We start from the raw sequence: 22,206 nt of genomic DNA, 5'->3' as shown, positions 1-22,206 counted from the left end.
GAGCTCACCAGTGAAGTACCATAAGGCTATGTGGTGGGGTGCTCGACGTACTTATTCATAAGTGATCTAACTAAGACCATAAGTAGTTGACAAGTCGCTGATGATTTTTACTTATGCTGAGTTACTCAGTGCAGCAAAGATGAAGCTTACTGTGAAGAACTTCAAAACCTTACAAGACAGGTGTATAGTTAAGTATAAAATGGCATGTGGCAGAAAACATCCTAGGTTTACTTATGTAGTGATGGGCTGTGAGCTGACTATTCAGTAATGCAATACTGGGCTTGTAATATATAGTTTTATGAAAGCATAAGCTGAGTGCTCAGTAGTGGTTAGCAGGTCATGTTAGAAGCTATTAGGAAAGGAATAAAGAATAGAACAGAGAATGTTATGGTGTCATTTAAACTCAGAAAACCTTCCCTTGTGCAATTTGCCTCCATTTTCTTCAGTTATCCCTCTCAACTCTTTGATTTCCGTAGTCATGGAAAGTAAGCATTTATGAAAATATATCTGGCATTTCTGCCACCTAATTCACCATTTTGCCCAACAAATTGTTTCTCTCTTGATCTTGTGTTTTGCCTCTGTCTTTATTTGCATTATACTGCATTCCATGGAGGTCATATGAAGAGAACAGGAGAGGGAACAAAAACCAGTACAACAAGAGCCAGAAGTCTAAAGGGAGCAGTTCATCTTAAGTTAAAATCAGCGTTAATAAAGCTGATTGAACACAATACATGTTTGGAAGACCTGAGATGATTGTACAGGTCTTCAGCTGGTTCTATGTTACATCCTCTGAACCTTGTAAAACTAGATTCTCTTATTGCTATGAATGCTAACCTAACATTTACCTCAAAATAAAATCAACCATACCATAAAATAAAATAAACTCAAGATGATGCAATGCAAAGTCAGAGAAGTATTTACGATTCTTCTCACAGATAGTATTTTATCCTTTGAACTGATAGGTTCCCTTGAATGAAAGACAAGGCATATTCTAGTGGTTTGGTTTCCTTGGGAGGTGTGAATGATGACAACATTTTATACATTTTGTAACAAAGGTGACATACATAAATGAAATGTTACGTGTTTTGTAGCAAAGGTTTTTACTCTGTTGAGCAGTAAATTGTATAAAATAGCATAATTAGCCACTGTAATTCAGTAAGACTTTGCATTACTTAAGAAATTTATGAAGACATTTTGAATTTCAGTGAGATATATAATTTTTAAATTTGCTTCTATAATCACCAGTCATATTCTATTGGTCTTCTGTTTGCCCAGAAAAAAACCCTACATTCTTAATCTTTAATTTAGCCAGAGAGCAACATAGTTCATTAGAAACTTATATTTTCATTTTTGTTTGGCACTGTATTGAACATTCCTGCTATGGAAGGTGTCTAATATGGTAAGATTTCTTTTGTATTCTATGGAAACAGTCTTTGCCCTTTTGATTAAATAATTATATCTTTTCTTTTAATTAAACATTTTTTGGTGCCTGGCTTAATGGGATATGAGGGGCAAAGGCAGCATCATTTCATGGAATCTGTTGGCAGGGGTAAGAAAGAGAGGAAGTTTGTTGGAAGCTACAAGAGAACAATTAAAGCAGGAAAAAGAACTAGTTTCATCGTGATGTGAGTAGGAGGCAGGAAAAGGGAGGTGGAAAACAGGCAACTGACAAAAGGAGACGGAAAAATAGTGTATTCGCCTTTGGTTTACTAGTTTTGACAATGCAAGGTATTCAGTGTTCTAGAGGCTAATATAAAGAGTTGGGTTTTTTTCTCTTGAAATTTTCTGGAGAAGTAGTATTTAACATTTAGAATATATTTATACCTTTTAATTGTTTCCAAATTCCGAGTGGGAAAACATGATGAGTAAATGTTTACCAGTTCATAAATACTTAAAATGGCATTTCTGTAATTGTAACATACTGAATAAAATTGTGATTATACCCCCCAAATTTGAAAACATGAGCTTACTTGATGCTATGGAAATTGCTTTTTACATAGGCTTCTTCCCATTTTTTCAGGTCTTTGTTAATTGGTGACTGAGATTTGATTTTTGTAATTTTGTGATTACAAACCTAGACTGATTAGCCTACCTAGATTAACCAATCTAGACTGAACTGTTACTTCCCAAATAGATATATGGGCTTTTTCCAGAGCTGTAAATCATAATTTTTGTAAAGCTGGGAATGTAATGACAAGGCTCCTTTATAAGTTAGCAATTTAATAGATGTTAAAATTCTTCATTTATTTTTTGTTTGCAAACATAAAGACGGTGGCAATTTCCCATTTGCCAAAGGTCATTTAAATTTTTTGGAGAACATGCATGCATATTTTTGAGAGGGGCTTGCACTGAGGCAGAGTAATGCTTGTAACAATTTCTAGCTAGGGTGCTGGAAGTTCCAAGGAATTACAAATAGAATATCATCATATCTTTTACTCCTAGGTCAGTGGTTTATATCTGGCCCAGAGCAGCTGTAAATGAAAATCACAACTGTGTAACAGCTGTTAGGTGACCTAGGTGAAATGAGGCAGTGATACCAAACCAGGTCTCTCCTCATTACCAGCTGGTGCTCATTGACACCTATATTGGCAATCAGTAGAGTTACTGAGTCAAACAAAGTGCCAGACTGGTTTGGTGCGCGTCGGCAAGAGTTAGTTGAAGAACATTTTCTTTTTGGTTCTCTCAAGCAAGCCATTTTCTCTGGTTCAGTTAAAGATATTTTTCAGTGTTGATAAGGGATCATCACTTCCTGACGCTGTATGTATTCATACGTAGAATTTATAATGGTAGCAATGGTGAAAGATCGAGGGCAAGGATTATTGTTTATTTCTATATATCTATGTGGAAAATGCTGAAACACCATGAGAGCATAATCATACTTTTCTGTGAAATTACTGGACTGATTGATGTCACAGCAACCTCAAAGAAAACTACAACTGAGAGAAAGTAGGTAAGAGAAAAAACTGTTTTCTCAGTTTATTTTGTAAAGTTAAGATCATGCTTTACCTTTTTTTTAGTGCATCCCTCTCACCTGAGTGAAATAAAATTATTTTTATAAAGCAATATAAAATTACCAGAGGTTAACTGAAAGCAGAAGAACCCATAATATTTTGGAAGACTTTATACTCTTCTCCGTTTCTCATTCTGCTCTTTGGTATGGTTTAGAAGTGTGGATCTGATGCCTTCTATCAGAATTACTGTGCGATGTGCTATAGTAGAATATAATACTGTGTTATGACCTGAACAAAGGGTTCTGAGCCCAAAATCATGCTATTTTCCAAGTATAGCAGGTATTACAAAAATTCTGAAAGCCCTTGAGGCTGTTATGCAACAAAATCTATTAGAGGCCCCAGAACATATGCAGCAGCTGAAATAACATTTTATTATTATAAAATTGGCTAGATTGTCCATGTTTCCAGTGTTCTTTTAAATCCTTCAGTACGTTTTCTTACTTTTTGGAGAATGTCAAAATTAGTAAGGAGGGACTGAGTATGTGGAACATTTTGAGAAGATGGAGGTTGCTTGACAGTTGGGAATTTGCCAGATAGATTCATCCTATTACCAAAAAGAAGCCAAATATATGAAGGTGAAATACATGAAGGGTATCGTCTGCTTTTGGACAGTCTCAGACAATAATCTCCCAAATTGTCTTAGCTTTCTGCACAGCTTTATTCAAGTCATTCATTAATAAACCCTATAAATCTTGCTTTCTCCATTTATAAGCTGAGGCTAAAAGCACTTCATAGTGGTTTTATGTTTCTAAAGTTGTTTGAATATTTAAAATGGTGTTCAAATACTAAGTTTAAGTATTCGCTCTTAAGCACGATGATTGGATTTGGTTAGGTTTTGGCTGTTACCTTCAGAGAGCATTTACAATACTTAAAATGCTTTCTGTCTTTTGTGACCCTTCTGTAATCTTGACAGCTTTTGTTGGTATCCCCAGGAACACCCATTCAGTCCTGGTCTATCATGTTTCCATATCCTCTCTCTTCTCAGGCTTTTCTGAGCTATATGCCAGGCTATTTCATTTAATATTTTGGGATGTTCCCTAAGTCACTGGTTTACCGTTCCTGATTTTTCCACTAACTACTGTTTTTTGCAATATATTAATACAGAAGAGGACAGTGGTCAGGTTTTCACACTAGGTAAATATGATCATAGAAAACAGATCTTTCTAATGCACAAAGTAAACAGTGGAACAATGAAAAAGAAAATATAAAGAATTTCTGCGTACCTCGGGATAGCAGAAGGCACATGACATAAGGCACATGACATAAATAAACATATTTAGCATAAGGTTCATAAATTTTTATTATTTGATCATTTATTTGAGGCTATTTGGAAAATGAGACAGAGAATGTAAACAATCTGAAGGCAGAAGAAATTGAGTCTAAATTAAAACATTTTTGGAGAAAACCATGTGCTCACCAGGCAGTTATTATTTGAACGTAGGCAGAGGGAAGATTTTATTATGGTCTAATAAAATCTTCTGAATAAAGAACATTTAAAAATTTTTTTTCTTTGAATAAATGTGTCATTCTCATAATCATATAGATTATTCCATGTCATCATTATCATCATTACAATCCTATGGAAAAGTCCATTATGTACAGATAATATACACAGGCTGTATTTTCACACAGGTGAAAGACTGACATCAAAATGTCAACCTGATTTTTTTTTTTTCAACCTTTTGTATTTGCAAACTCCAAAACATTTTCCAGCTGAAGGATGCCTCTCCCAAATAGTAAATTTCAACTTACTTCAAATAGGCTTGTTTTTTTTAATTACCTTTTCCTAATCCCAAAGGGTTGGCAGACCATAAATCGAAGGCTACTGTCCTAAACATCTCAGACATCCATTTATTTATGACTTGCTTAAAGAAACATAATCAAATTTCTAGCAAGTCATGAGGATACAGACCAAACTAATTTTTCAAAGTGATTGGTAGCAGAATACTGCACTAGTTCATAGCCCCCAAACATGGAGTACTCTCTAGTGGGGAAACTAAATAAGAGCAATTTATGATTTTTTTTTTCTCCTGTTCTCGTTTATTTCTCTCCATCACATACAGAAGTGTAAAGTTCATTCATTTATGCAAGTTATAAAATAGAAAAACTGCAGTTGGACAAAGTGAAATGGATTTTCAAGGAAGTTCCTCTCGTACTGAGGGGAAGAGTAATCTCAAAGCTGTAACTGTTAAGCTTAAATTAGAGCAAATATATTGAGTGGATTGCTGTACTTTTCAGGAACTAACAGTTCTTATTAATAAGCTGAATAGTTGTATTTAGTTTTGTACTATACAGTAATAAATTCAGAAATGTGTATATGTGATCGTGATACCCTTCATGAAATGTATGTTCTTTCCAGATATTTTCTAGTTTAGGTACTATGTTAAATAAGTTGGTTCACTCTGCTGTAAGGAGGATACCATTATATAGCTAAATGTTCTTTCATCTGCCATAAAATTTTATTTTAAATGGTGCATTTTCTCTCTTTCCCCCCTCATAGCATTTTCTTATTTACTCCAGTTGGATCAATGCAAAAATACCTCTCATTCTCTGTTCATGCACTATTTTAAAATTTAAGCCACTGTAGTTGGCTAAATGGTGTCATAGTGCCTGTTATGTCAACGTTTAAAATGATCAGAAAGAAGGATTGGAACTAAGCTGATATTTTTAAAAGGCAGTTGTCTCATTTTGAGTGTCTAAAACGCTAAAATGTCGAAAGGTATAGGCAGCTTTCCTTTTGTGACTGGAACAGTTTAAGGAATTGCTCTCTCCATCCGCTCTCTGCTGTCCATGTAACTTGAACACAATGATTTAAGTTAACCCAGCTGACCTTGCAGTACCTGAACGCTAATCCATGTGGCTGAGGAGCGCTTATTGAAACCATTATCAAAACTCAAACGTGGGGGCTGTTGCTTCTATTTAGGGGGCAGTAATGTATTGGTTTTTGCAGGTACTACTTAAATATGCAGAAGCACGTTGTTTTACGTTATAAATCTTTAGAATGATTGAGATTTTGACAGCCAGCTCCAACAATGATTTAATTATAGGTCTCCTAATAGACTAGAATCAAAAGTACAGGCTTAGACACCAAGAAGGAGTTGGGGACCTTGGAGATGTGTTTTTTCCCCTCCGTTGCCACTGCACTTTCCCTTTACAGCACAGGCATATTAAGGAAGAACCACCTTAAAGCTCAGTAGGAAAAATGCTAAGGACAAAAGCGCATGAATGAAATTGTTCTCTCCAGTGATTAGGTGGCTGTATCAGAATTACACAGAAATATTTTATCTGCTCATGGTCCAGTGCACCTAATCTTGCCCAACTATTGTTGAAACGATAAATACCATAAAAATAGGGCTTGTTCAATGGCAGAAACCCGAGATTTTCTCCTCTCGGATTAAGTATTAACCACGAGGCTGTACAGTCATGTTCCATCTTGCCTGTTTTGCTTTAACTCCAGCCATCTTTTGTTCTTTTCTGCCTTTTGGCCTAACTTAACTAAGAGCCCTACTCAGAGCGTTGGATACCCTGATGGTTAGGGCATTCCCACTGGACATGAGAGATGTGCCTTTGAGTCTCTTCATGTTGAAAAATGGAATTGAATTTCTGTTTCCCTTGAGTGAGTGCTCTAAATAGGAGGCTATTATATAAAAGGTAGCTGTGTGGCTGCCGGAGGCTGGCGCGCTTATACTTAAAACTTTAACTGAATGCGCTTTCACTGCGTTTTGTGAAGACCTGGTTTTACTGGCGTGCGTTAGATGTGTTCTGATTTGCTTGTTTGGTCGGCCTGATCTAGGGATTAGGTATTGTTCCATCAGTTATTTTAGATTTAAAGCAGCCTTGTTCTTTGTGAGCGTTTGGAGAAGTCTGAGATCAAACAGGAAGGAAGTAAAAAGTAGCCAGTGATGGTGGGTTGCATCACGGTTTTGCATGTTGGCTTATAAAAACTACCTAACCTATTATTTTGGTTATAGCCCTGTTGATTTTGAGTCATGTGAGCACTGTTATCTAATTCCTACTATATAATGGAGAAGCACTTCACTGTTATAATTAAAATTGAGACTATTAATTTATGATTTCTTACAGGAAACAGATTCGAGCTCTTCTAGGACAGTTTAGCCAGGCAGAGGCTTTGTTAATCTCATCTGGAGTTGAGCCGGGAACTCTAGATGGAGTTCTCTTGGATGCTGGCTGTTCTTCGATGCAATTTGATTCACCTGAAAGAGGTTTTTCACTGCAGAAGGACGGTCCTTTGGACATGAGGATGGATAGTGACAGGTAACTCTTAATAAAATATTTATCCTGAGAACTCCAAAAGCTTCTGCTCAGCAAACTCTTGTGCATTTCATTTTATTTCAAGTTGAAGAGTTCTGTCATAAAACCAGATCTAATTTTGCACTAGCATGCTTGCTTTCTTTTGCCATTAAACCTTTCTGGATCTGAATACTTAGAACCCTGGTTATGTTCTCTTTCAGCTCTTCAAAATAAGAAGGTAGATCTAGCAATGAGTAATTAGAACAATAACATTTTTTAACTATTAAAGTTATTTTTGTGATATATGGCATGTATGGTTATTGGGACAGCTTCTAATGTAAAACTGAAAGATTTCTGATAACCTTGAAGAGAGTAAAGAAGCTGCCAAGGATGCTTATGTTGACAGGTCACTGAGTTAGCCAGAGCTTTGAGGTATATTTCTTAGACCCTCTCCTATGCTGAGTTCCCCAAGAAAGTTCATGGGCTTTTAAAGGTCAAAAAAATATATACTAACTACATCTTTTTTTTTTTTTCTTAATTGAGAAGAAGTGACTAGGTGAGACAGTCCAGGGTTTTGTTTGTGTGGTGTTTTGTTTTCGTTTTTGAATTCCTCCTCCCTTTCCAAGGAGAAGCTACTCTGCCCTTTCCTATTAGGTCATTGTGACGTTTTTAGTCTTGGTTTCAGCAACTCCAGGACTAGCTGCATTGCAGCAAGCTCTGCACAGTCTCCTTTGGCCTCTAGGAGGCTTTTTGTTTGTTTGTTTTTTCTTCACTTTCTGAGGCCTGTTTTCTCCCTGTTATTTCAGCAGTTTTTTAGACTCTCTTTGATCTACAGGCTCACAACTCCTCCCTGGGATCCCTTTCCTTTTCTGCCATACTTGCTATTTATGGAAACTTCACTTAAGCATGTTCAGTTGTTCCTTCAGGAAAGGAACATCCTCCCTCTTTTCTGGAATGGCTGTCTGACCCAGTTACTTCTCTTTCACATGAATATAATGTAAAACTAAAAACAAGAAAATAAAAAAGATCTTATCTTTGATACCTGTCGATTAAAATCAGATAGCAACATTGCTCTTAACATAAGAGTACAATGTTGTCTTATGCGAGCACAGATTTTACTGTAAGCTCTCCTTAGCAATGTTATCAGCTTCCTTTCACGTTATGAAAGAGGCATATCAGACTTACTTAAGTCACAAATTAACAACTACTAGTAAATCTCAAGTGTACCTAAATTATCAGAATTGGTGTTGAGAACAGTCAAGAGGATGAAATGCAGTAGTAGAATAACTTCTATTGATGTAGGAGTTTTCAAGCAACCTAATATAGCGTTGTACTTTTTACAAGAAAAAATAAAGACCTCTGTTGTGTAGATGATGACAGTAATTGCATAATGCATTACTAGGAAAATTAAAATTTCTTGCCCAGTATTTTGATGAACCTGTAGTCTTAAGAAATATCATTTGACCTTTCATTTTTCATGTAGAGCCTGTGGGAAACCTCAGTTACTGAGAAATTATTCAGAAGTCTTAACACAGCGAACTTCATGATACTCACTTTTTCCAGTGAGCTTTTTCGTGTAAAAAGCTCAGATGATCCTACTGGGATTCACCCCTCTGATTTCAAGAATCTGAACTTAAGGCTTGTATTTGTATCATAAGAATGCATATGTGTAACAGTATCATAAGAACAAAGAATACCTGTGGCACAACAGAAGCCTACACTACGGTTGTTGCTATGATACTACTTGCCTCTGATTTCTAAGTTTTGTTACCTTTTATAAGATACTGCAGGAGGGTAATAAATGGCTGGAAAATATTCTGCATGTTAGTGTCTTTGTAGAAGAGGATTTATTAAGCAGTAGGTTGTATGTTCTTTCTGCCTTAGTAAACGTGCATATAATGTTCATAAACTACCTTGAACTATTTCAGTAGCAAAGTGACATAGATTAAAAAAATAAGTATGTATGGTGTGTACTATTTATATTTTAATAGAGCTTTTCATTTGTAATATTAGGTCATTTGTATTCACTCAAAAACAGTATTTGAATATAAATTCTGATGCCTTGTAATGAGCAGTAAAGTTAAATTATTTTCATAAGCAATTATTTTCATAGCAGTAGATGTGACAGAAAAGATCCTTGAGATCAGTTCTGAATAGAAAACAACATATTATACGAGGTGACTAAAATGAACCTGTAAGGGACAAGTTTATATTCTGAAGCTCTCTAAATAAACACAGTCCTGCAGCATTTCCATTTTAACATGATACTGAAATATATTTATTCTTGTCAACTCATTAGGCATAGCTGTATTGTAATGCTTGGAAGCCTAATTAATGTTAAGGAACATACTCCATCTAAAGTAGCAAGAAATAGGATTTAAAAGGTACAAGCTATATCCGTTTTCATAGGGTTCCTGTCTCTTATTTTAAAACCTCAAAGGCACTTGTATGCAGTGTGTGTGTTTGACTTTATGTCTCAATGCTATGAAGCTTCACCTCTTGTCAATGAAAACTGACGTCAGTGAACTAATTGGCTCTTCTTGTGCGTAGGTACCCTGACATGCCCACTGCTGCTGATGTTGTGAATGCTTTAGATCAACAGGCGCTTGCGTCCATCCTGAGAACATACGGGGAGGAGAGGCATGCCAAGAAAATCGCTTCTGCCATCGTTCAGGCACGCAGCATATACCCCATCACCAGAACTCAGCAGCTTGCAAGCATTGTTGCAGGTACCCTCATTAATTCTTTGCAGTGGCTGAGAGAGAAAAAATATTAATCCCCAAAGTCCCAGAGGGATCTATTTGTACTTGAAATCATGCAGGATCTAATCCTGCCTATTCTGCTCTGATGTCAGCTCTTCTTTTTTTCTGTTTTGTAAGCTCCCACTTTTTCTACTGTAGTTTGCCGATTAGTAAAATAATAGATTTTACATGAAGTGATTTATCATTCGTGCCAACCCGATTGAAACATAGAATGAGAGCAGCCTAGGGAATTCTTTATTCCAGCTATGGATAAGCCTTCAAATATCAGATACGTCGTATGCTTCTCTCAGATTTCTACGTTTTAGTATTTTGGTGGGGGGGATAGAGAAGTACCACACCAGTTTCCAGTAAGAAATGAAATTAGATTATTTCTCTCCTTAAAGACCCAGGAAGCAAAATGGGTATATAGCTTGCTTCACTTTGTGAATGCCAACTGGATCAGCCTGAAGCGCCTATTGAAATGCTTTATCTTACTTGCTCATCACTGTAAACAACTTGAGCAAAATGTAGATAGGCACTACAAGAGCCTACGGGTTTGTGTTCTGGAGTGAAAACTTTAAAGGAGAAAAGTTAAATACTGTGCCTTAACGTTATAATATATAACTTCTTTTTCCCCAAGAAATGAAAATTACTGGGTCTTGTCAAAGATATGTTTAAATTGTTGACCCCTCTGAATCTAGACCTCAAAACTGACTCTCCGGATTTCACATTTAGTAAAGAATAGTGTTAAAGTTGTATATCCTGAAGACCTTAAAATTATTATTATAAAAATAAGGCAAATTTTTGTGAAAACAGTAATAATTTTAATTACCTAAGCTGTAAATTTAATAATTTCTAATAAGTGATAATTAATAGAATAGCAATCAATAATTGACAAAGATGACAATTAATTAATAATAAACCTTTAGTAAATTTAATAGGGACTTATTTTTAAATACTACCAAACAGAAGCTTTGGTTTTGTATAAGTCAGGATCCTTGAACAAGTTTTCAGGTTAACCCTGGCCCAAAGTTTGTTGATATAATAAAAGTACCTGAAGGGACTCCTTGCTATAGTAAGACTGTTTATGTGGGAAAAACAGTTTATGTGGGAACAAATAATATTGAATAACAAAGAGGTAAATCACTACATGGGCCTTTAATATACTTGACAAGTTACATTTTTAAAATAATCATTGTAATCAACTTTATGAGCTAATAATATGGGGAAAAGTGGTTGTCACATGTATCTCATGCTCTTTGGAAGACTGTTAATTAAAGGTGTACCGTTACTAATACGTTTAAAGCAGCCATATTGCTATATTAGAGAGATAATGTGTCATGTGCTGTTAAAAAAAAAAAAAAAAAGAAAGAAAGAAAAAGAAAAACACAATAACTTCCAAATTAATTTTACCCACTAGCTTGAATTGAGTAAATAAAAACATTAGAGCATATAAAAGACAGTGATCAAATATGCCTTCATGTTTAATGGGTTACATGTGAGTCATCGCCTAATAGTCACTTTAGGTGAAAATGAGAGCTTTTTTTTTTCCCCATTTTAAACTCTTACCTATATTTTAAGAGCAGTTTGATATGTGAATCAAGTATGCATGTACAGTATACATGTCAAAGAAAATCTAGCATACGTCCACCAAGACAGTTGGTAAATACATATGTTTTATATGTGCCTTTTTTTAAAGTGTGCGAGTAATTAAATCAATTTTAGATTATTACATTGGTACCTGTTTGGGTAGAACTTCTTATGATTTTAATTTGATTTCTCTGGTAAGGAGCACAAGGGTGGAGCCTTACTAGCTTTTGAACTGATTATACCTTAAGAAAATTTCTAAATAATGAATAATTTTCAAATGAAAGAGGAAACAAACCACCAAGCACTGGTAACTATAACGTATTTTGTGTAACTTATCTTTTATCAATATATGTTCTTCTGCAAAATGATACCTGTGAAGTAATTGAGGTAAGCCAGAGCTAAAGGGCCAGAGACCACAGCTGCAGAACCCACTTGGTGGCCGAAACTAATTAAGGATTTATCCAGCGTAAAATCTCTGACCCATTGTTTAAATGTGAAGTCCTTTAAAAAATTAAATAGAAAAATAAAATCTTACATTTTAGATTTCACAGGCTCTATATGAACGTGATTTCTTCTCCCGAACAGGATCATTTTTTTGCCCAGTATAGGAGCGAGAAAAGAAATAAAAAGGCTAGCCAATGAAGCTGTGTCTTTCTGTCTCTTTCCCTCCTGGTTTGAGTATCTGAGAATTTATGTATAGTCCATATTTGTTTCGTAAGACCTAGTTTACTATGGCTTCAGATTTTCTAAAAATCTGAACTTCTGTGTTAAGATCCAGCTGATAACCAGAATCTGACCAAGTCCAAGCTAGGTTTGGACTAGCTGGTAGAATGTTAGACTTTTGGTCTAAACAAGCAAACAAACAAATCGGAGGAAGTAATGTTGTTCTTAATAAATTGATGGGTGATAAGCGTACAGGAAATAAAAAAAAATTTAAGCTCATAGAAAAATCAGAAATTTGTAAAGTTTTATTGGCAAGAGATATGCTTTTGACATATAGTGTGATAAATTTATAAGTAGATTTGTATTTCAGGGTTGCTGTCAGCAGCTTGGGGCTAACTCGGGTATCCAGATATTTTCTTTCAGCCCTGTGTTCCAGTTCAAGAACATACTTCATTCAAGTTGTTAGTGTAGAGCCTGAAGGTCGTCTCTCTACGTGCTGTTCCAATGAATGAATTTGTACAAAAAAAGTAGTAAAGTTTTTGGCTTAATATTTTTTTTCAATGCCATCCAAAAGGCTTCTGATTCATTTAAATAAGCAGACCTCGTTGTTTTGGAATTTGTAGTTTACTTAGGGGAAGTAGTAGGAGTTATGTCTTCGTAGAATCAGTAAAACTTAAAAGTTTAACCATGTCAGCTATCTTGTAACCCTGATGCACTCAAATCTCAAAATCTTATTGGATGTCTCATTTTTTATTCACTCCTATGAACGTTATCTCTTCCTGCAGCCCAACCAAACCCACCCACTGTTTATATTCCTTTCACACATCTATCTATAATGATGAATGCTCTGTAAATGCTAGACATCAGTGGTTCTTAACTGAAGATCTGTGAATAGATGAGTGGAAGTCAATTAAGAAGCACTTTGCAATGGCTTTTGCTGTAGCTAGTTGGGTTCTGTTTGGAAATGCTAGGCTTAACAGGACATGGGTTAAAACTGGTTGGAAAAATTAAATACCGATTTTTTTTAAAATGTAATTTTAATATGCTTTTTCCATATTAGCGATCATGTACTTTGATTTCTTTTCAGTTGGTAATACACCTTGTTATCTCTTTCTTTGTGTTCAGAATATAATTTTTCTCAGTGTCATTCAGATAGGTAATCTATTAACAGATTATTTTGAGATCATGTAATCATTTGGAGTTGACAGAAATTGATGATGAGCTATTAAAGAAATTTGAAAAGTTTACAAAGAACTAGTGGGTAAAGCCCGTCTCATCCAGATCTATCCCCATTTATAGACTTTTTAATTATCAGTCTGAAATTTGTAATATTGCCTGAATTTCAGATGGGTGTGAATTAACACTGTATTGAAGGAGCCTGGACAAAAGGACATTAGTTGCATCACAGAAACTTATTAAATGCAATGCTAATTCAACAGACGGATTCCTGCAAACAGGTGCAGGATCTGAATATAATTTATAAACTCTCCCACTGTCATATACTCTAGGGACTTTAATAGTTCATATTGACAGGCACAGCACGTTACTAATTTCAATCACAAGCTTAAAAATTTCAATACACTTTAACACGTGAATGTATTAGATTTTTAAAAGTGCAGGTAGGGTGAGGGCATCCCAAAACTAAAAATGATAATTTCTCTCACTGAGATTTCAGACCAGTCTTCTAGCCAGAAGCGTGGTGTTTTTATGAATGAAATCCATTTTACAAGCTTCCCATACAGATTTTTTTAATATTATTGTACATTGTACAGTCTATTACCAGGAAGGATTGTGTCATGATAATTGGAGAGGGCTGGGCGAGGAATTTTGTTCTGTAGCAGAAAGCACCAATAGGTTATTATTAAACTATATCAGGATTAACAGTGGGGCAGAAAAATTGTTCACCCCTGTAGCATAAACCAGATCTACTGCCTGCGCTAAAAAGATGAAGGGCCAGTATGACAAAAATCACAACCACAAATGATATTTATTGGTTATTAGCGGTCTCTGAAGACAGATCAGTAAGTCATAGGCCTTGAAAATGGTTTAGTTTTGGTTTTAGATGTGGTGTTTTAGGCACATGAAGCTGCAAAGCGTTACTGGGAATATTAGTATGCTGTACTGCTCTATATGACCTGCAGTGCTATTTGTGCATGTTCATCTGAGGCGTACGAGGCTGTATTATACTTACAGAATATATTTGAGATTTAATTTTTTTTCAACGTATGTCATAAGTCTGTATCAATTTTCAAATCTATCTCTTACTTTACAGATATTTCGAAGCATGGTTAATTGATATTGCAGGAAGACACTGCACTCTACCAGGGCCACACAGTTAGAAGAACCTTCCTAAGACATTTTAGTGTTCTAGACATGCTAGTAGCCTGAGTATCTCATTTCTTTTATTTGTCCATTCAGTATTGTTCATGGTCAGACCATGAAAGGTCAGACAGTGTCAAGTCTATTTAGATTTCTATAAAAGCCATTTTGAAATAGAGTAGATCTTTATATTATTCAGATAAGTAAAAGATGTTTTGATGACATAGAAGATAAAGCTTTCAGTAGTTGACTAAAATTCCAGTGTGAAGGGCTGTGGATATTTAAATAAAAGATCTCATTCAGGGTTCTGCTTTTATGGGTAAGTCCCAAAAAATAGAAACAGTCAGAGTTGTACCCAGATTCTACCCTGCCCTCTTGTGGATTGGCTTCACTTTTTTCTGTGATGCTTTTGGAACTTTGAATACTCTCAGAACATCGGAAATGGATCATCCCCAGAAAAACAGCAGTATTTTTAGAAATTACTTTAGTATTTAGACCATGAATATATGATGCTTAAAAATTCTGAGTCTTGCTTTGAGAGGTGAACGTGAACTCTGGATAGCAACAGCCCAAATTTGAAAGTATAAAACTGATGCTCTTGAAGTCAGAGCTGTAAATTTTTCAGCAAATGGCATGAGAACAGAGGTACTGTGTAAAGCTAATAGAATAAACATGGGTAGAATTCAAAAAATGCCTTCTGTTTTCTAATCCATTAGCTTGCTAGTAGCTAATATTTTGTAAGGGAACAGTGCTTTTTCATTCTAGTTTTAACTATTTTCAGTAAGTGAGAATGAGGGGATGGGCTTGGTTTTGGAATGAGGGATGGAAGAGTGAGATATATGTTCAAGATTTTTAAATGCAGGCTTGCAAAAAGCAGGAAACAGGTTTGTGGTGTCAGAGCGTTTACAAAAGCAGTAGTTTCTCATCTCAAGAAATCCATAACTTCTGTAAGTTAGTTCAGAAAGATACTCAGGTATCACACGTGAGAACTTTCAGTTCCGCTGAAGAAATATCCTATTGTGAATTAAAACTAGAATAGCTCTTAGGGAGACTATGAAGCTATATATTTTTAGTCACTTAGTGAATGCATAAATTTCCAAGTGGAATATCTGTGTCTTCCTTCTGACATTGCTTGTCCTATAGTATTTTGGATATGTTACATCCTGCTTTTAAACCCTACTCTTTTAATACAATTAATAACTGTCCAAGAGTGCTGAGCAAACTACTAGTATTTGTAGTTATTGACCATTTAAAGGAAATTGTTCATTTTGCTCAGCACAGCATTCTCTTACCTGTTAAGAAGCAGTTTTCTTCACCTATAAATGGCAGTTAGTGGTAGTTTCTAGGATTCCGTCTTCAAATCAGAATGTATTTTTAGATATGTAAAGAAATATGGAAATAGGTATTGTGCCAAATAACACAAACTTGGTGTCAGTTGTTTTTTTGAGACATCTTACTTTCTGATATTCTAAGTTCTCCTTTTGGTTCAGCCCTTCATCAGGTCAGATTTTGTGACTCTGACAGTATCAGTATCTCTTTTTTCTTATGATTTACACGAAGAACACAGATTGCGGTATTCTCAAGAACAGAGATTAAAGTAGCTACCTAGTGTATTTTTTTCTATAGTTTGCAAGAAATATAGGATCTCAGTTTCTCACAGATTAAATCTGTCTACTCTATTTTGTGAAACAGAATTTTAAACTACAAACTCTTATGAACTTCTGGGCAGTATTTTGTGTTGGGAGAAGTGGATCCTGTTGCTACTTTCTGTCTTGAAGAGAGTAACAGGAAACAGCTCCAGCTATGGACTTGGGTTTTTCAGGTTGCTTGGTTGGGTTTTGTTGGGGGGGGGGGGGGGGGAATGTTGTGGAAATGGATTCTTGGATACACCACATATCGGAAAATAGCTTTGTTATTAATGATTGAATTTTTTTAGTCTCATCATTGACCTCTCCCTTTGTCAAGCACTGGTAATCATTTGTGTATGCATGATGCTGAATGCTTATGTTTTCTCAAATAAGTAAAAGCTTACCTATCAAACTCTGAAAAATTCCACTAATAAGATATTTTGTGTCAGCATACTGGATTATGATATCAGTATTAAATTTTCTTATTGCCTACTTTACTCACTTTTGTAGATGTGAACTTACTTGTTTCAGAGGTACCATACTCCTTTCTTCCTTTTTACTCCTCTATGTAGAATATCAGTTACTTGATTATGAACTGCATTTACTTCAAAACCATGGCTTTATTATGTTCTAGTTTAGAGTAGCCGTAGAATTACGACACTTTAATACATAAGTATCAGATACATTGCCTTACCTCTCATTGGATGTCTTATTTGGAAGAAAATTCCTTCCCTTTATACACTATCATTATTCATTCAGTTTACCTTAACCAGACTCCTGCGTTCACTTACATAGTAGATTATAAATTTATTCAGGATTACACAGCTTTTGTAAGACTTTTGCACTTCAGTTCCTTTGATCCATTGACTCTGACTTCTCTAGCTCTTTGCTCTATACTCAAATAATGAAGATTCAAGCCTAAAACGTATTAAATAATGCTATTAAAAAGTTTCCACCAAAATTTCAATCTCTTTTCTCTCTCTGCTTCTACAGAGACTCGTATAATTAATTAAAATTTTGGGGGAAGGAGGAGGGAATTTTATGCAACTAGTCTAAATTATTTAATCTTGTGATTTTTTTTTTTTTTTTAACAAATTCATACCCTGACACTTTCTGCTGTATGGGCATGTGAGAGCGCAACTATGTCAATTGCTTTTTGTAAATTTCTCAAGATATTTTTGTGAACATTTGAAGGAATGAAGACACAGAGGTCAACAATTTTTATATCCACACAAGGATGCCTCTTTTAAGCTTTAAGTAATGAACTGAAAAATATTTATCACCAGGCGAGAATCGTCTTGCTCTTATCTGCCTGTGAATTAATGCATAATTATCTAGAAGGCAACATTTAAAATTTGGGTGTCTATCATACATTATATATAATTTTTTTTTCTGAACAAAGAACAAAAAACAAACCACAACACAGAAATACTGAGCTATCATTGACTACTCTGAGTTGTAAGGCATAGGATTTATCTAGTTCTATCTTCCTTTTTTCCCCATTTCAGTTTCAGCTATTATTTTGCATTTTAAGTTTGTGAAGCATTTGAGGAATCAGTTTTTATGAATGGTTCTAGGAAAAAAGAACACCCAACTGTAAGCCAGCTCAGTTTAATAGGGTTTGCTTTCAGAAAAGAGAATTCAAAGCAGACAATAAAGATGTAATATAAAGAAGGAAGCTCACTACTCTGGGTTCAGTTGTAAGTATATTTTCCTTTAAAATCATAATGCATGAGAGGATTGATGTCAGGATAGGAGTATAAAAATAACAAAATATTAATATTATACCTTTTAAAATTTGACAGGTGCTTTTCCAGCATCAGCATTGTACGCGCGAAAAGACTTGCTTCAGAGACCTACTCATGTTGCTACCAAAACTTTCCAAGCACTGCGAATATTTGTAAATGATGAGCTCCATGAACTCTTTATGGGGCTGAAGACAGCTGAGAAGTTTCTAAAGCCTGGAGGTCGACTTGTAGCCCTTTCTTTTCATTCACTAGAAGATCGTATTATCAAACGTTTTCTGTATGGAATAGACATGACAGAAAAGTACAACCTTGGCTCAAGGCAGAAGATAAGACAAGGTCTAAAAAATTGCTCCAAAGAAGAAGACACAGAGGAATTTTCCCATGGAAAATCCAACTCAAAGTGGGTTTTTATACAGAAAAAAGTTCTCACACCCCAGGCCAAGGATGTTCAAACAAACCCAAGAGGGAGGTCTGCCAAGTTAAGAGCTGCTTTGAAGCTCTAGAGCAAAATGTATGATTACAAAATTGTATGATTTCCTAAAATTTCCTCTTCGAGAAGGATAACTGAACAGATAGTATCACATTGAAAAATAAAGTGAAAAAAAATGCTGTTGGGAAACATTTCTTTTTTACTTTTGTATTTCTTTTTACTTGGGGTGTAGCGTTGAAAACAGGACATCAAAAGGTAAAATATGGGTAGATGAGAGGGTGTCACTAGTTATACAAAAAAGACAACTTTTTTAAAAGAGTATCAAAACCACACCTTATAAAAATTACAATTTGGGTGCATTGACACTATATCCTTTAGATTTAATTCAGTACTTTGACATGAACAATCTAAATTCAGTGGCTGATTGAGAGAGAGACATTTTTGCAGGGATTGATTTAGCACACCTGAGTCAGATGACTAATTTAGTCTAGAGTAAGTTTAAAGTAACCTAAGAATTCACGATATATGAAATTCTGTGTCTCTATTGATTCATTGCGTGAATGCCTGTAGGACTATTCCAATTACTAGTTCTTAAATAAATTAATATCTGATGTTTTACCCAAGAAATTGTAAATAGGCTTTTACCTTTGTTAATTAGTAAATTTTTACATTATCTGAGTGATCAACTGGTTAGATAATGTTTATGGCATCTAAATAATGAATGTATTTTGGGGGAAAAAAAGATGCTTAGAAGTTCACTATTTGTATGCAGATACTAAAAGCAGCAACAACTGGAGGAAGATTTGTAGTAGATAATTTAGATTTCTTTCTGTGGCCCTAACTTCTGCGCATAGATCCAGTAAAGCTTTTGTGTTGATTCAATTATAATTAACTCATCAAAAAAGGGGTTATGTGGGTCTTAAGCCGTATTCTCATTTGCTGCTGATGGTTTATTAAGAGTTGCTACTAGGGAGCATAGTAAATTATTTTTAAGTGGTCCATTTTAACACTAGATTCCTATTTGGATGCTGTGCTAACTAGTATAATTTGTAAGAATTTTTTTTTTTTTGATAAAGCTAATAAATATGAAATGGATCGAGCTCTGAGTTTGTATTTTATCTTAAAAGACTGTTGCTTTGTTATCTTACAGATAACCGGGAAAATAGTGTAAGTTTCAACTTTTTCGAGCTCTGACTCATCTCTTCAGAAGAAGAAAAAAAATCTTTATTTGGATAATCAAATATGTAGCAGCATTTCATTTCTGCTAAAGCTGGTGCTTGGCTGGTAGAATAAGAAAATTCTGAATTTCTGACTCTAAATTAAATGATTACTACACTAGCTTGTGAAAGAAAACTGACTGGGTGACTTCAGGCTTGATTTTCATCAAACATCCTCTTTATGTTGATGTAAATTTGATTACTTCACTGGAGTTGTTTGAGTCATATTGACATAAAGAAGTTGAAATTTAGGTTCACCATCTATAATATACACTATACTGAAATATCTTAATTCCTTGGTAGAGCTAAGCCATCTAATATCAGTGATGTTCTTAGGTTTATACATCATGATTTACATCACTAGTCTGAAATAACAGCTGAATTATGATGGGCACTTCATATTTTTCTGAAATTTCAATATTTCACTTTCATTATGTATGCTATTAAATATTAAATACAACATACCACTTCAAATAATATTATTTACTGTTGACAATTTAGAGACAAGAGACTATACCTTAAATAGACTTTTTAAATCCTAACATTAAATATAAATACCAGAAGTTATTTTTAGTTAAGATACCATATTGAAATGTACATATTGAAAATTCCTCCAATCTAATTTAAAAGGCACAATTTCTTATGCTCGTGACCAAGACTCAATACTGTATTCCTATTGTCAGTTCCTTACCTTTGGGTTTGAGTTCCACAGCCATGGCAGGGCGTCAGTCATTGAGCTCTTCTCCATAGATGATGATCTGTTTTGTTCCCCTCGGGGTGTCCTTAATTTCAGCTTTGAACTGGTGATATGGAGAGTGCATGGATTTTAATTTACATTTAAAAGCACCTGAAAGCAGAATTTTCTGTTTTTTCCAGAAAAACTTCTGTTTATCATTAGCCAACGTGCTCTTGTATCTATTAACTGTTTCATTTTCATTTAGTAGGTAAAGTTGTATTAGGTGAAGAATATAAGATCTCTATGTTCTTTTCAAGACTCAGGTATACGTAGCATATGTTAAACTTTCCTAACATGGTATGCATGACACATCAGTAGAACTAAACATTTTTCACCATAACCAAAAATTTTATTTATGAAGACAGTGTACCATGGAAAGTTACAGGCTCACTGAAAACCAAATCATGCTGTCAAGATACAAATCGTACATCATTTCTAAAATGTTGCCATGCAACCTGAGCAACGTTCATTTTAATACAGCCAAACACAAGATAATATATCTAAGGAGAAGGACTGTAGCCCATGTTTACAAGAAATACGGCAATACTACGGTGCTAAACATGACAGGAGGAAGAGAAACTTGAGATGTGTAAGAGAAGAATATCAAGTAATAGCTGTGGGGCGACAGTGGTGTTGCCAAACAGTATGGCTGTGCAGAGCATATTGCTACCGTTCATTGGTATTTTTTCATGTCAGTACTTCAAAAGGACGTGGAAAAATTTAAAAAAGGATCGGAAACCTGCTATGTGACTATTTCTATGCCTTGTAAACATGCTTTATATTGAAATGTTTTAAAATTTTGATTTAACTGGGTAAACTGGTAGTGCAAGAGAAGGTCAAGTTTTAATGTTTATAGTCTAAAGTACCTATCTGGAAAGAGATCACTGATGGTAGACAGTAGTAAAACACATGATTATTTGAAGATTAGACACAGTTATGCTATGAGGTTTTTATAGTTAAAATAAAATACTTCTTAAAAACACCATTCTAAATTATAAGCAAATAGCTATATTTAAAGCCTATTTAATTATGTGAGGGCCTGCCAACAGCTGTTACTATTGTTTCACTGTTGTTGCCTAAAGAAAAATAAAGTTTCAGTGTTTTATAATGTAAAGGTCTAACCATGTATTCTGTTTTCAGTAATGTAAACAATATTTTTTCATTGATTTAAAAAAGTTTTTTTAATCAATTGCAAATGTAAAATATCTCCTGAGTCTTTTGAAGTAACGTACAGAGATTGCCTTTTGAAAAAAAATTCTTATTTAAAATGTCAGCATTTGTATAGATTTGTTAAGGTATTTCACATATGATAGCCTGAAGGAGAGGATTCTTAGTGTAGGACAAATGGGAGAAAAATGTTATTTCAGTGGATACTTTTACCAAATGGTTATCTTCTAGTAGGAAATATTGTATAAGACATTTGTATGCTGCTTTCTATAGTAGCATTTCTATTATTTATTGCTATCCACTTACAATAATGGCTACAGTATTCCTCTTTATGTTGGAAAAGACGTGGTGTTGGAGAGTTTATGCTCTAAAGAGCTCACCACTGTGAGGGAGGAAGCATGAGAAAATATGCCCTGAGGTAAGGGTGATGGAGCACGTATAGGATGATTTCAACAAGCAGTCTTAGATATAGATTGTTGTTGATCTTATTTGATTAGTTTAAATTTTAAAATAACTTAGACATCAGTCTTGACTCATTGTTTTGAGTACCACTGTACAAAAGTGCTTGTGAAGAATGAGAGGAATTTGAATGAAAAGGAAAGTAATGAACTCATAGACCAATTAGTTGCTGTCAACCCACTTAACATCCTTACCTCTAGCAAGATTAATGAATGGCTCAGACCTGTTTTGCCCGTGCTCCAAAAT

At 34.8% G+C, this 22,206-nt stretch overlaps 1 protein-coding gene across 3 annotated transcripts in view; it reads left to right on the top strand.

Annotated features, from left to right (window-relative positions):
• METTL15 (methyltransferase 15, mitochondrial 12S rRNA N4-cytidine) overlaps window positions 1–21,446 on the top strand; it is a 90,535-nt gene extending 69,089 nt beyond the window's left edge. For all 3 annotated transcript variants that reach the window (XM_068945292.1, XM_068945291.1, XM_009679452.2), the window contains exons 4-6: window positions 7,095–7,286; window positions 9,813–9,991; window positions 18,009–21,446. In XM_068945292.1, coding sequence (XP_068801393.1) covers window positions 7,095–7,286; window positions 9,813–9,991; window positions 18,009–18,454 — 817 coding nt within the window. In that variant the 3' untranslated portion in view covers window positions 18,455–21,446. The remainder of the gene's footprint in view (window positions 1–7,094; window positions 7,287–9,812; window positions 9,992–18,008) is intronic.
• Window positions 21,447–22,206: the final 760 nt, after the last annotated feature.

The sequence above is a fragment of the Struthio camelus genome, chromosome 5, assembly GCF_040807025.1.
Source record: "Struthio camelus isolate bStrCam1 chromosome 5, bStrCam1.hap1, whole genome shotgun sequence".
Classification (NCBI taxonomy): Eukaryota; Metazoa; Chordata; class Aves; order Struthioniformes; family Struthionidae; genus Struthio; species Struthio camelus.
This window is presented reverse-complemented; position numbering and strand designations above follow the sequence as displayed.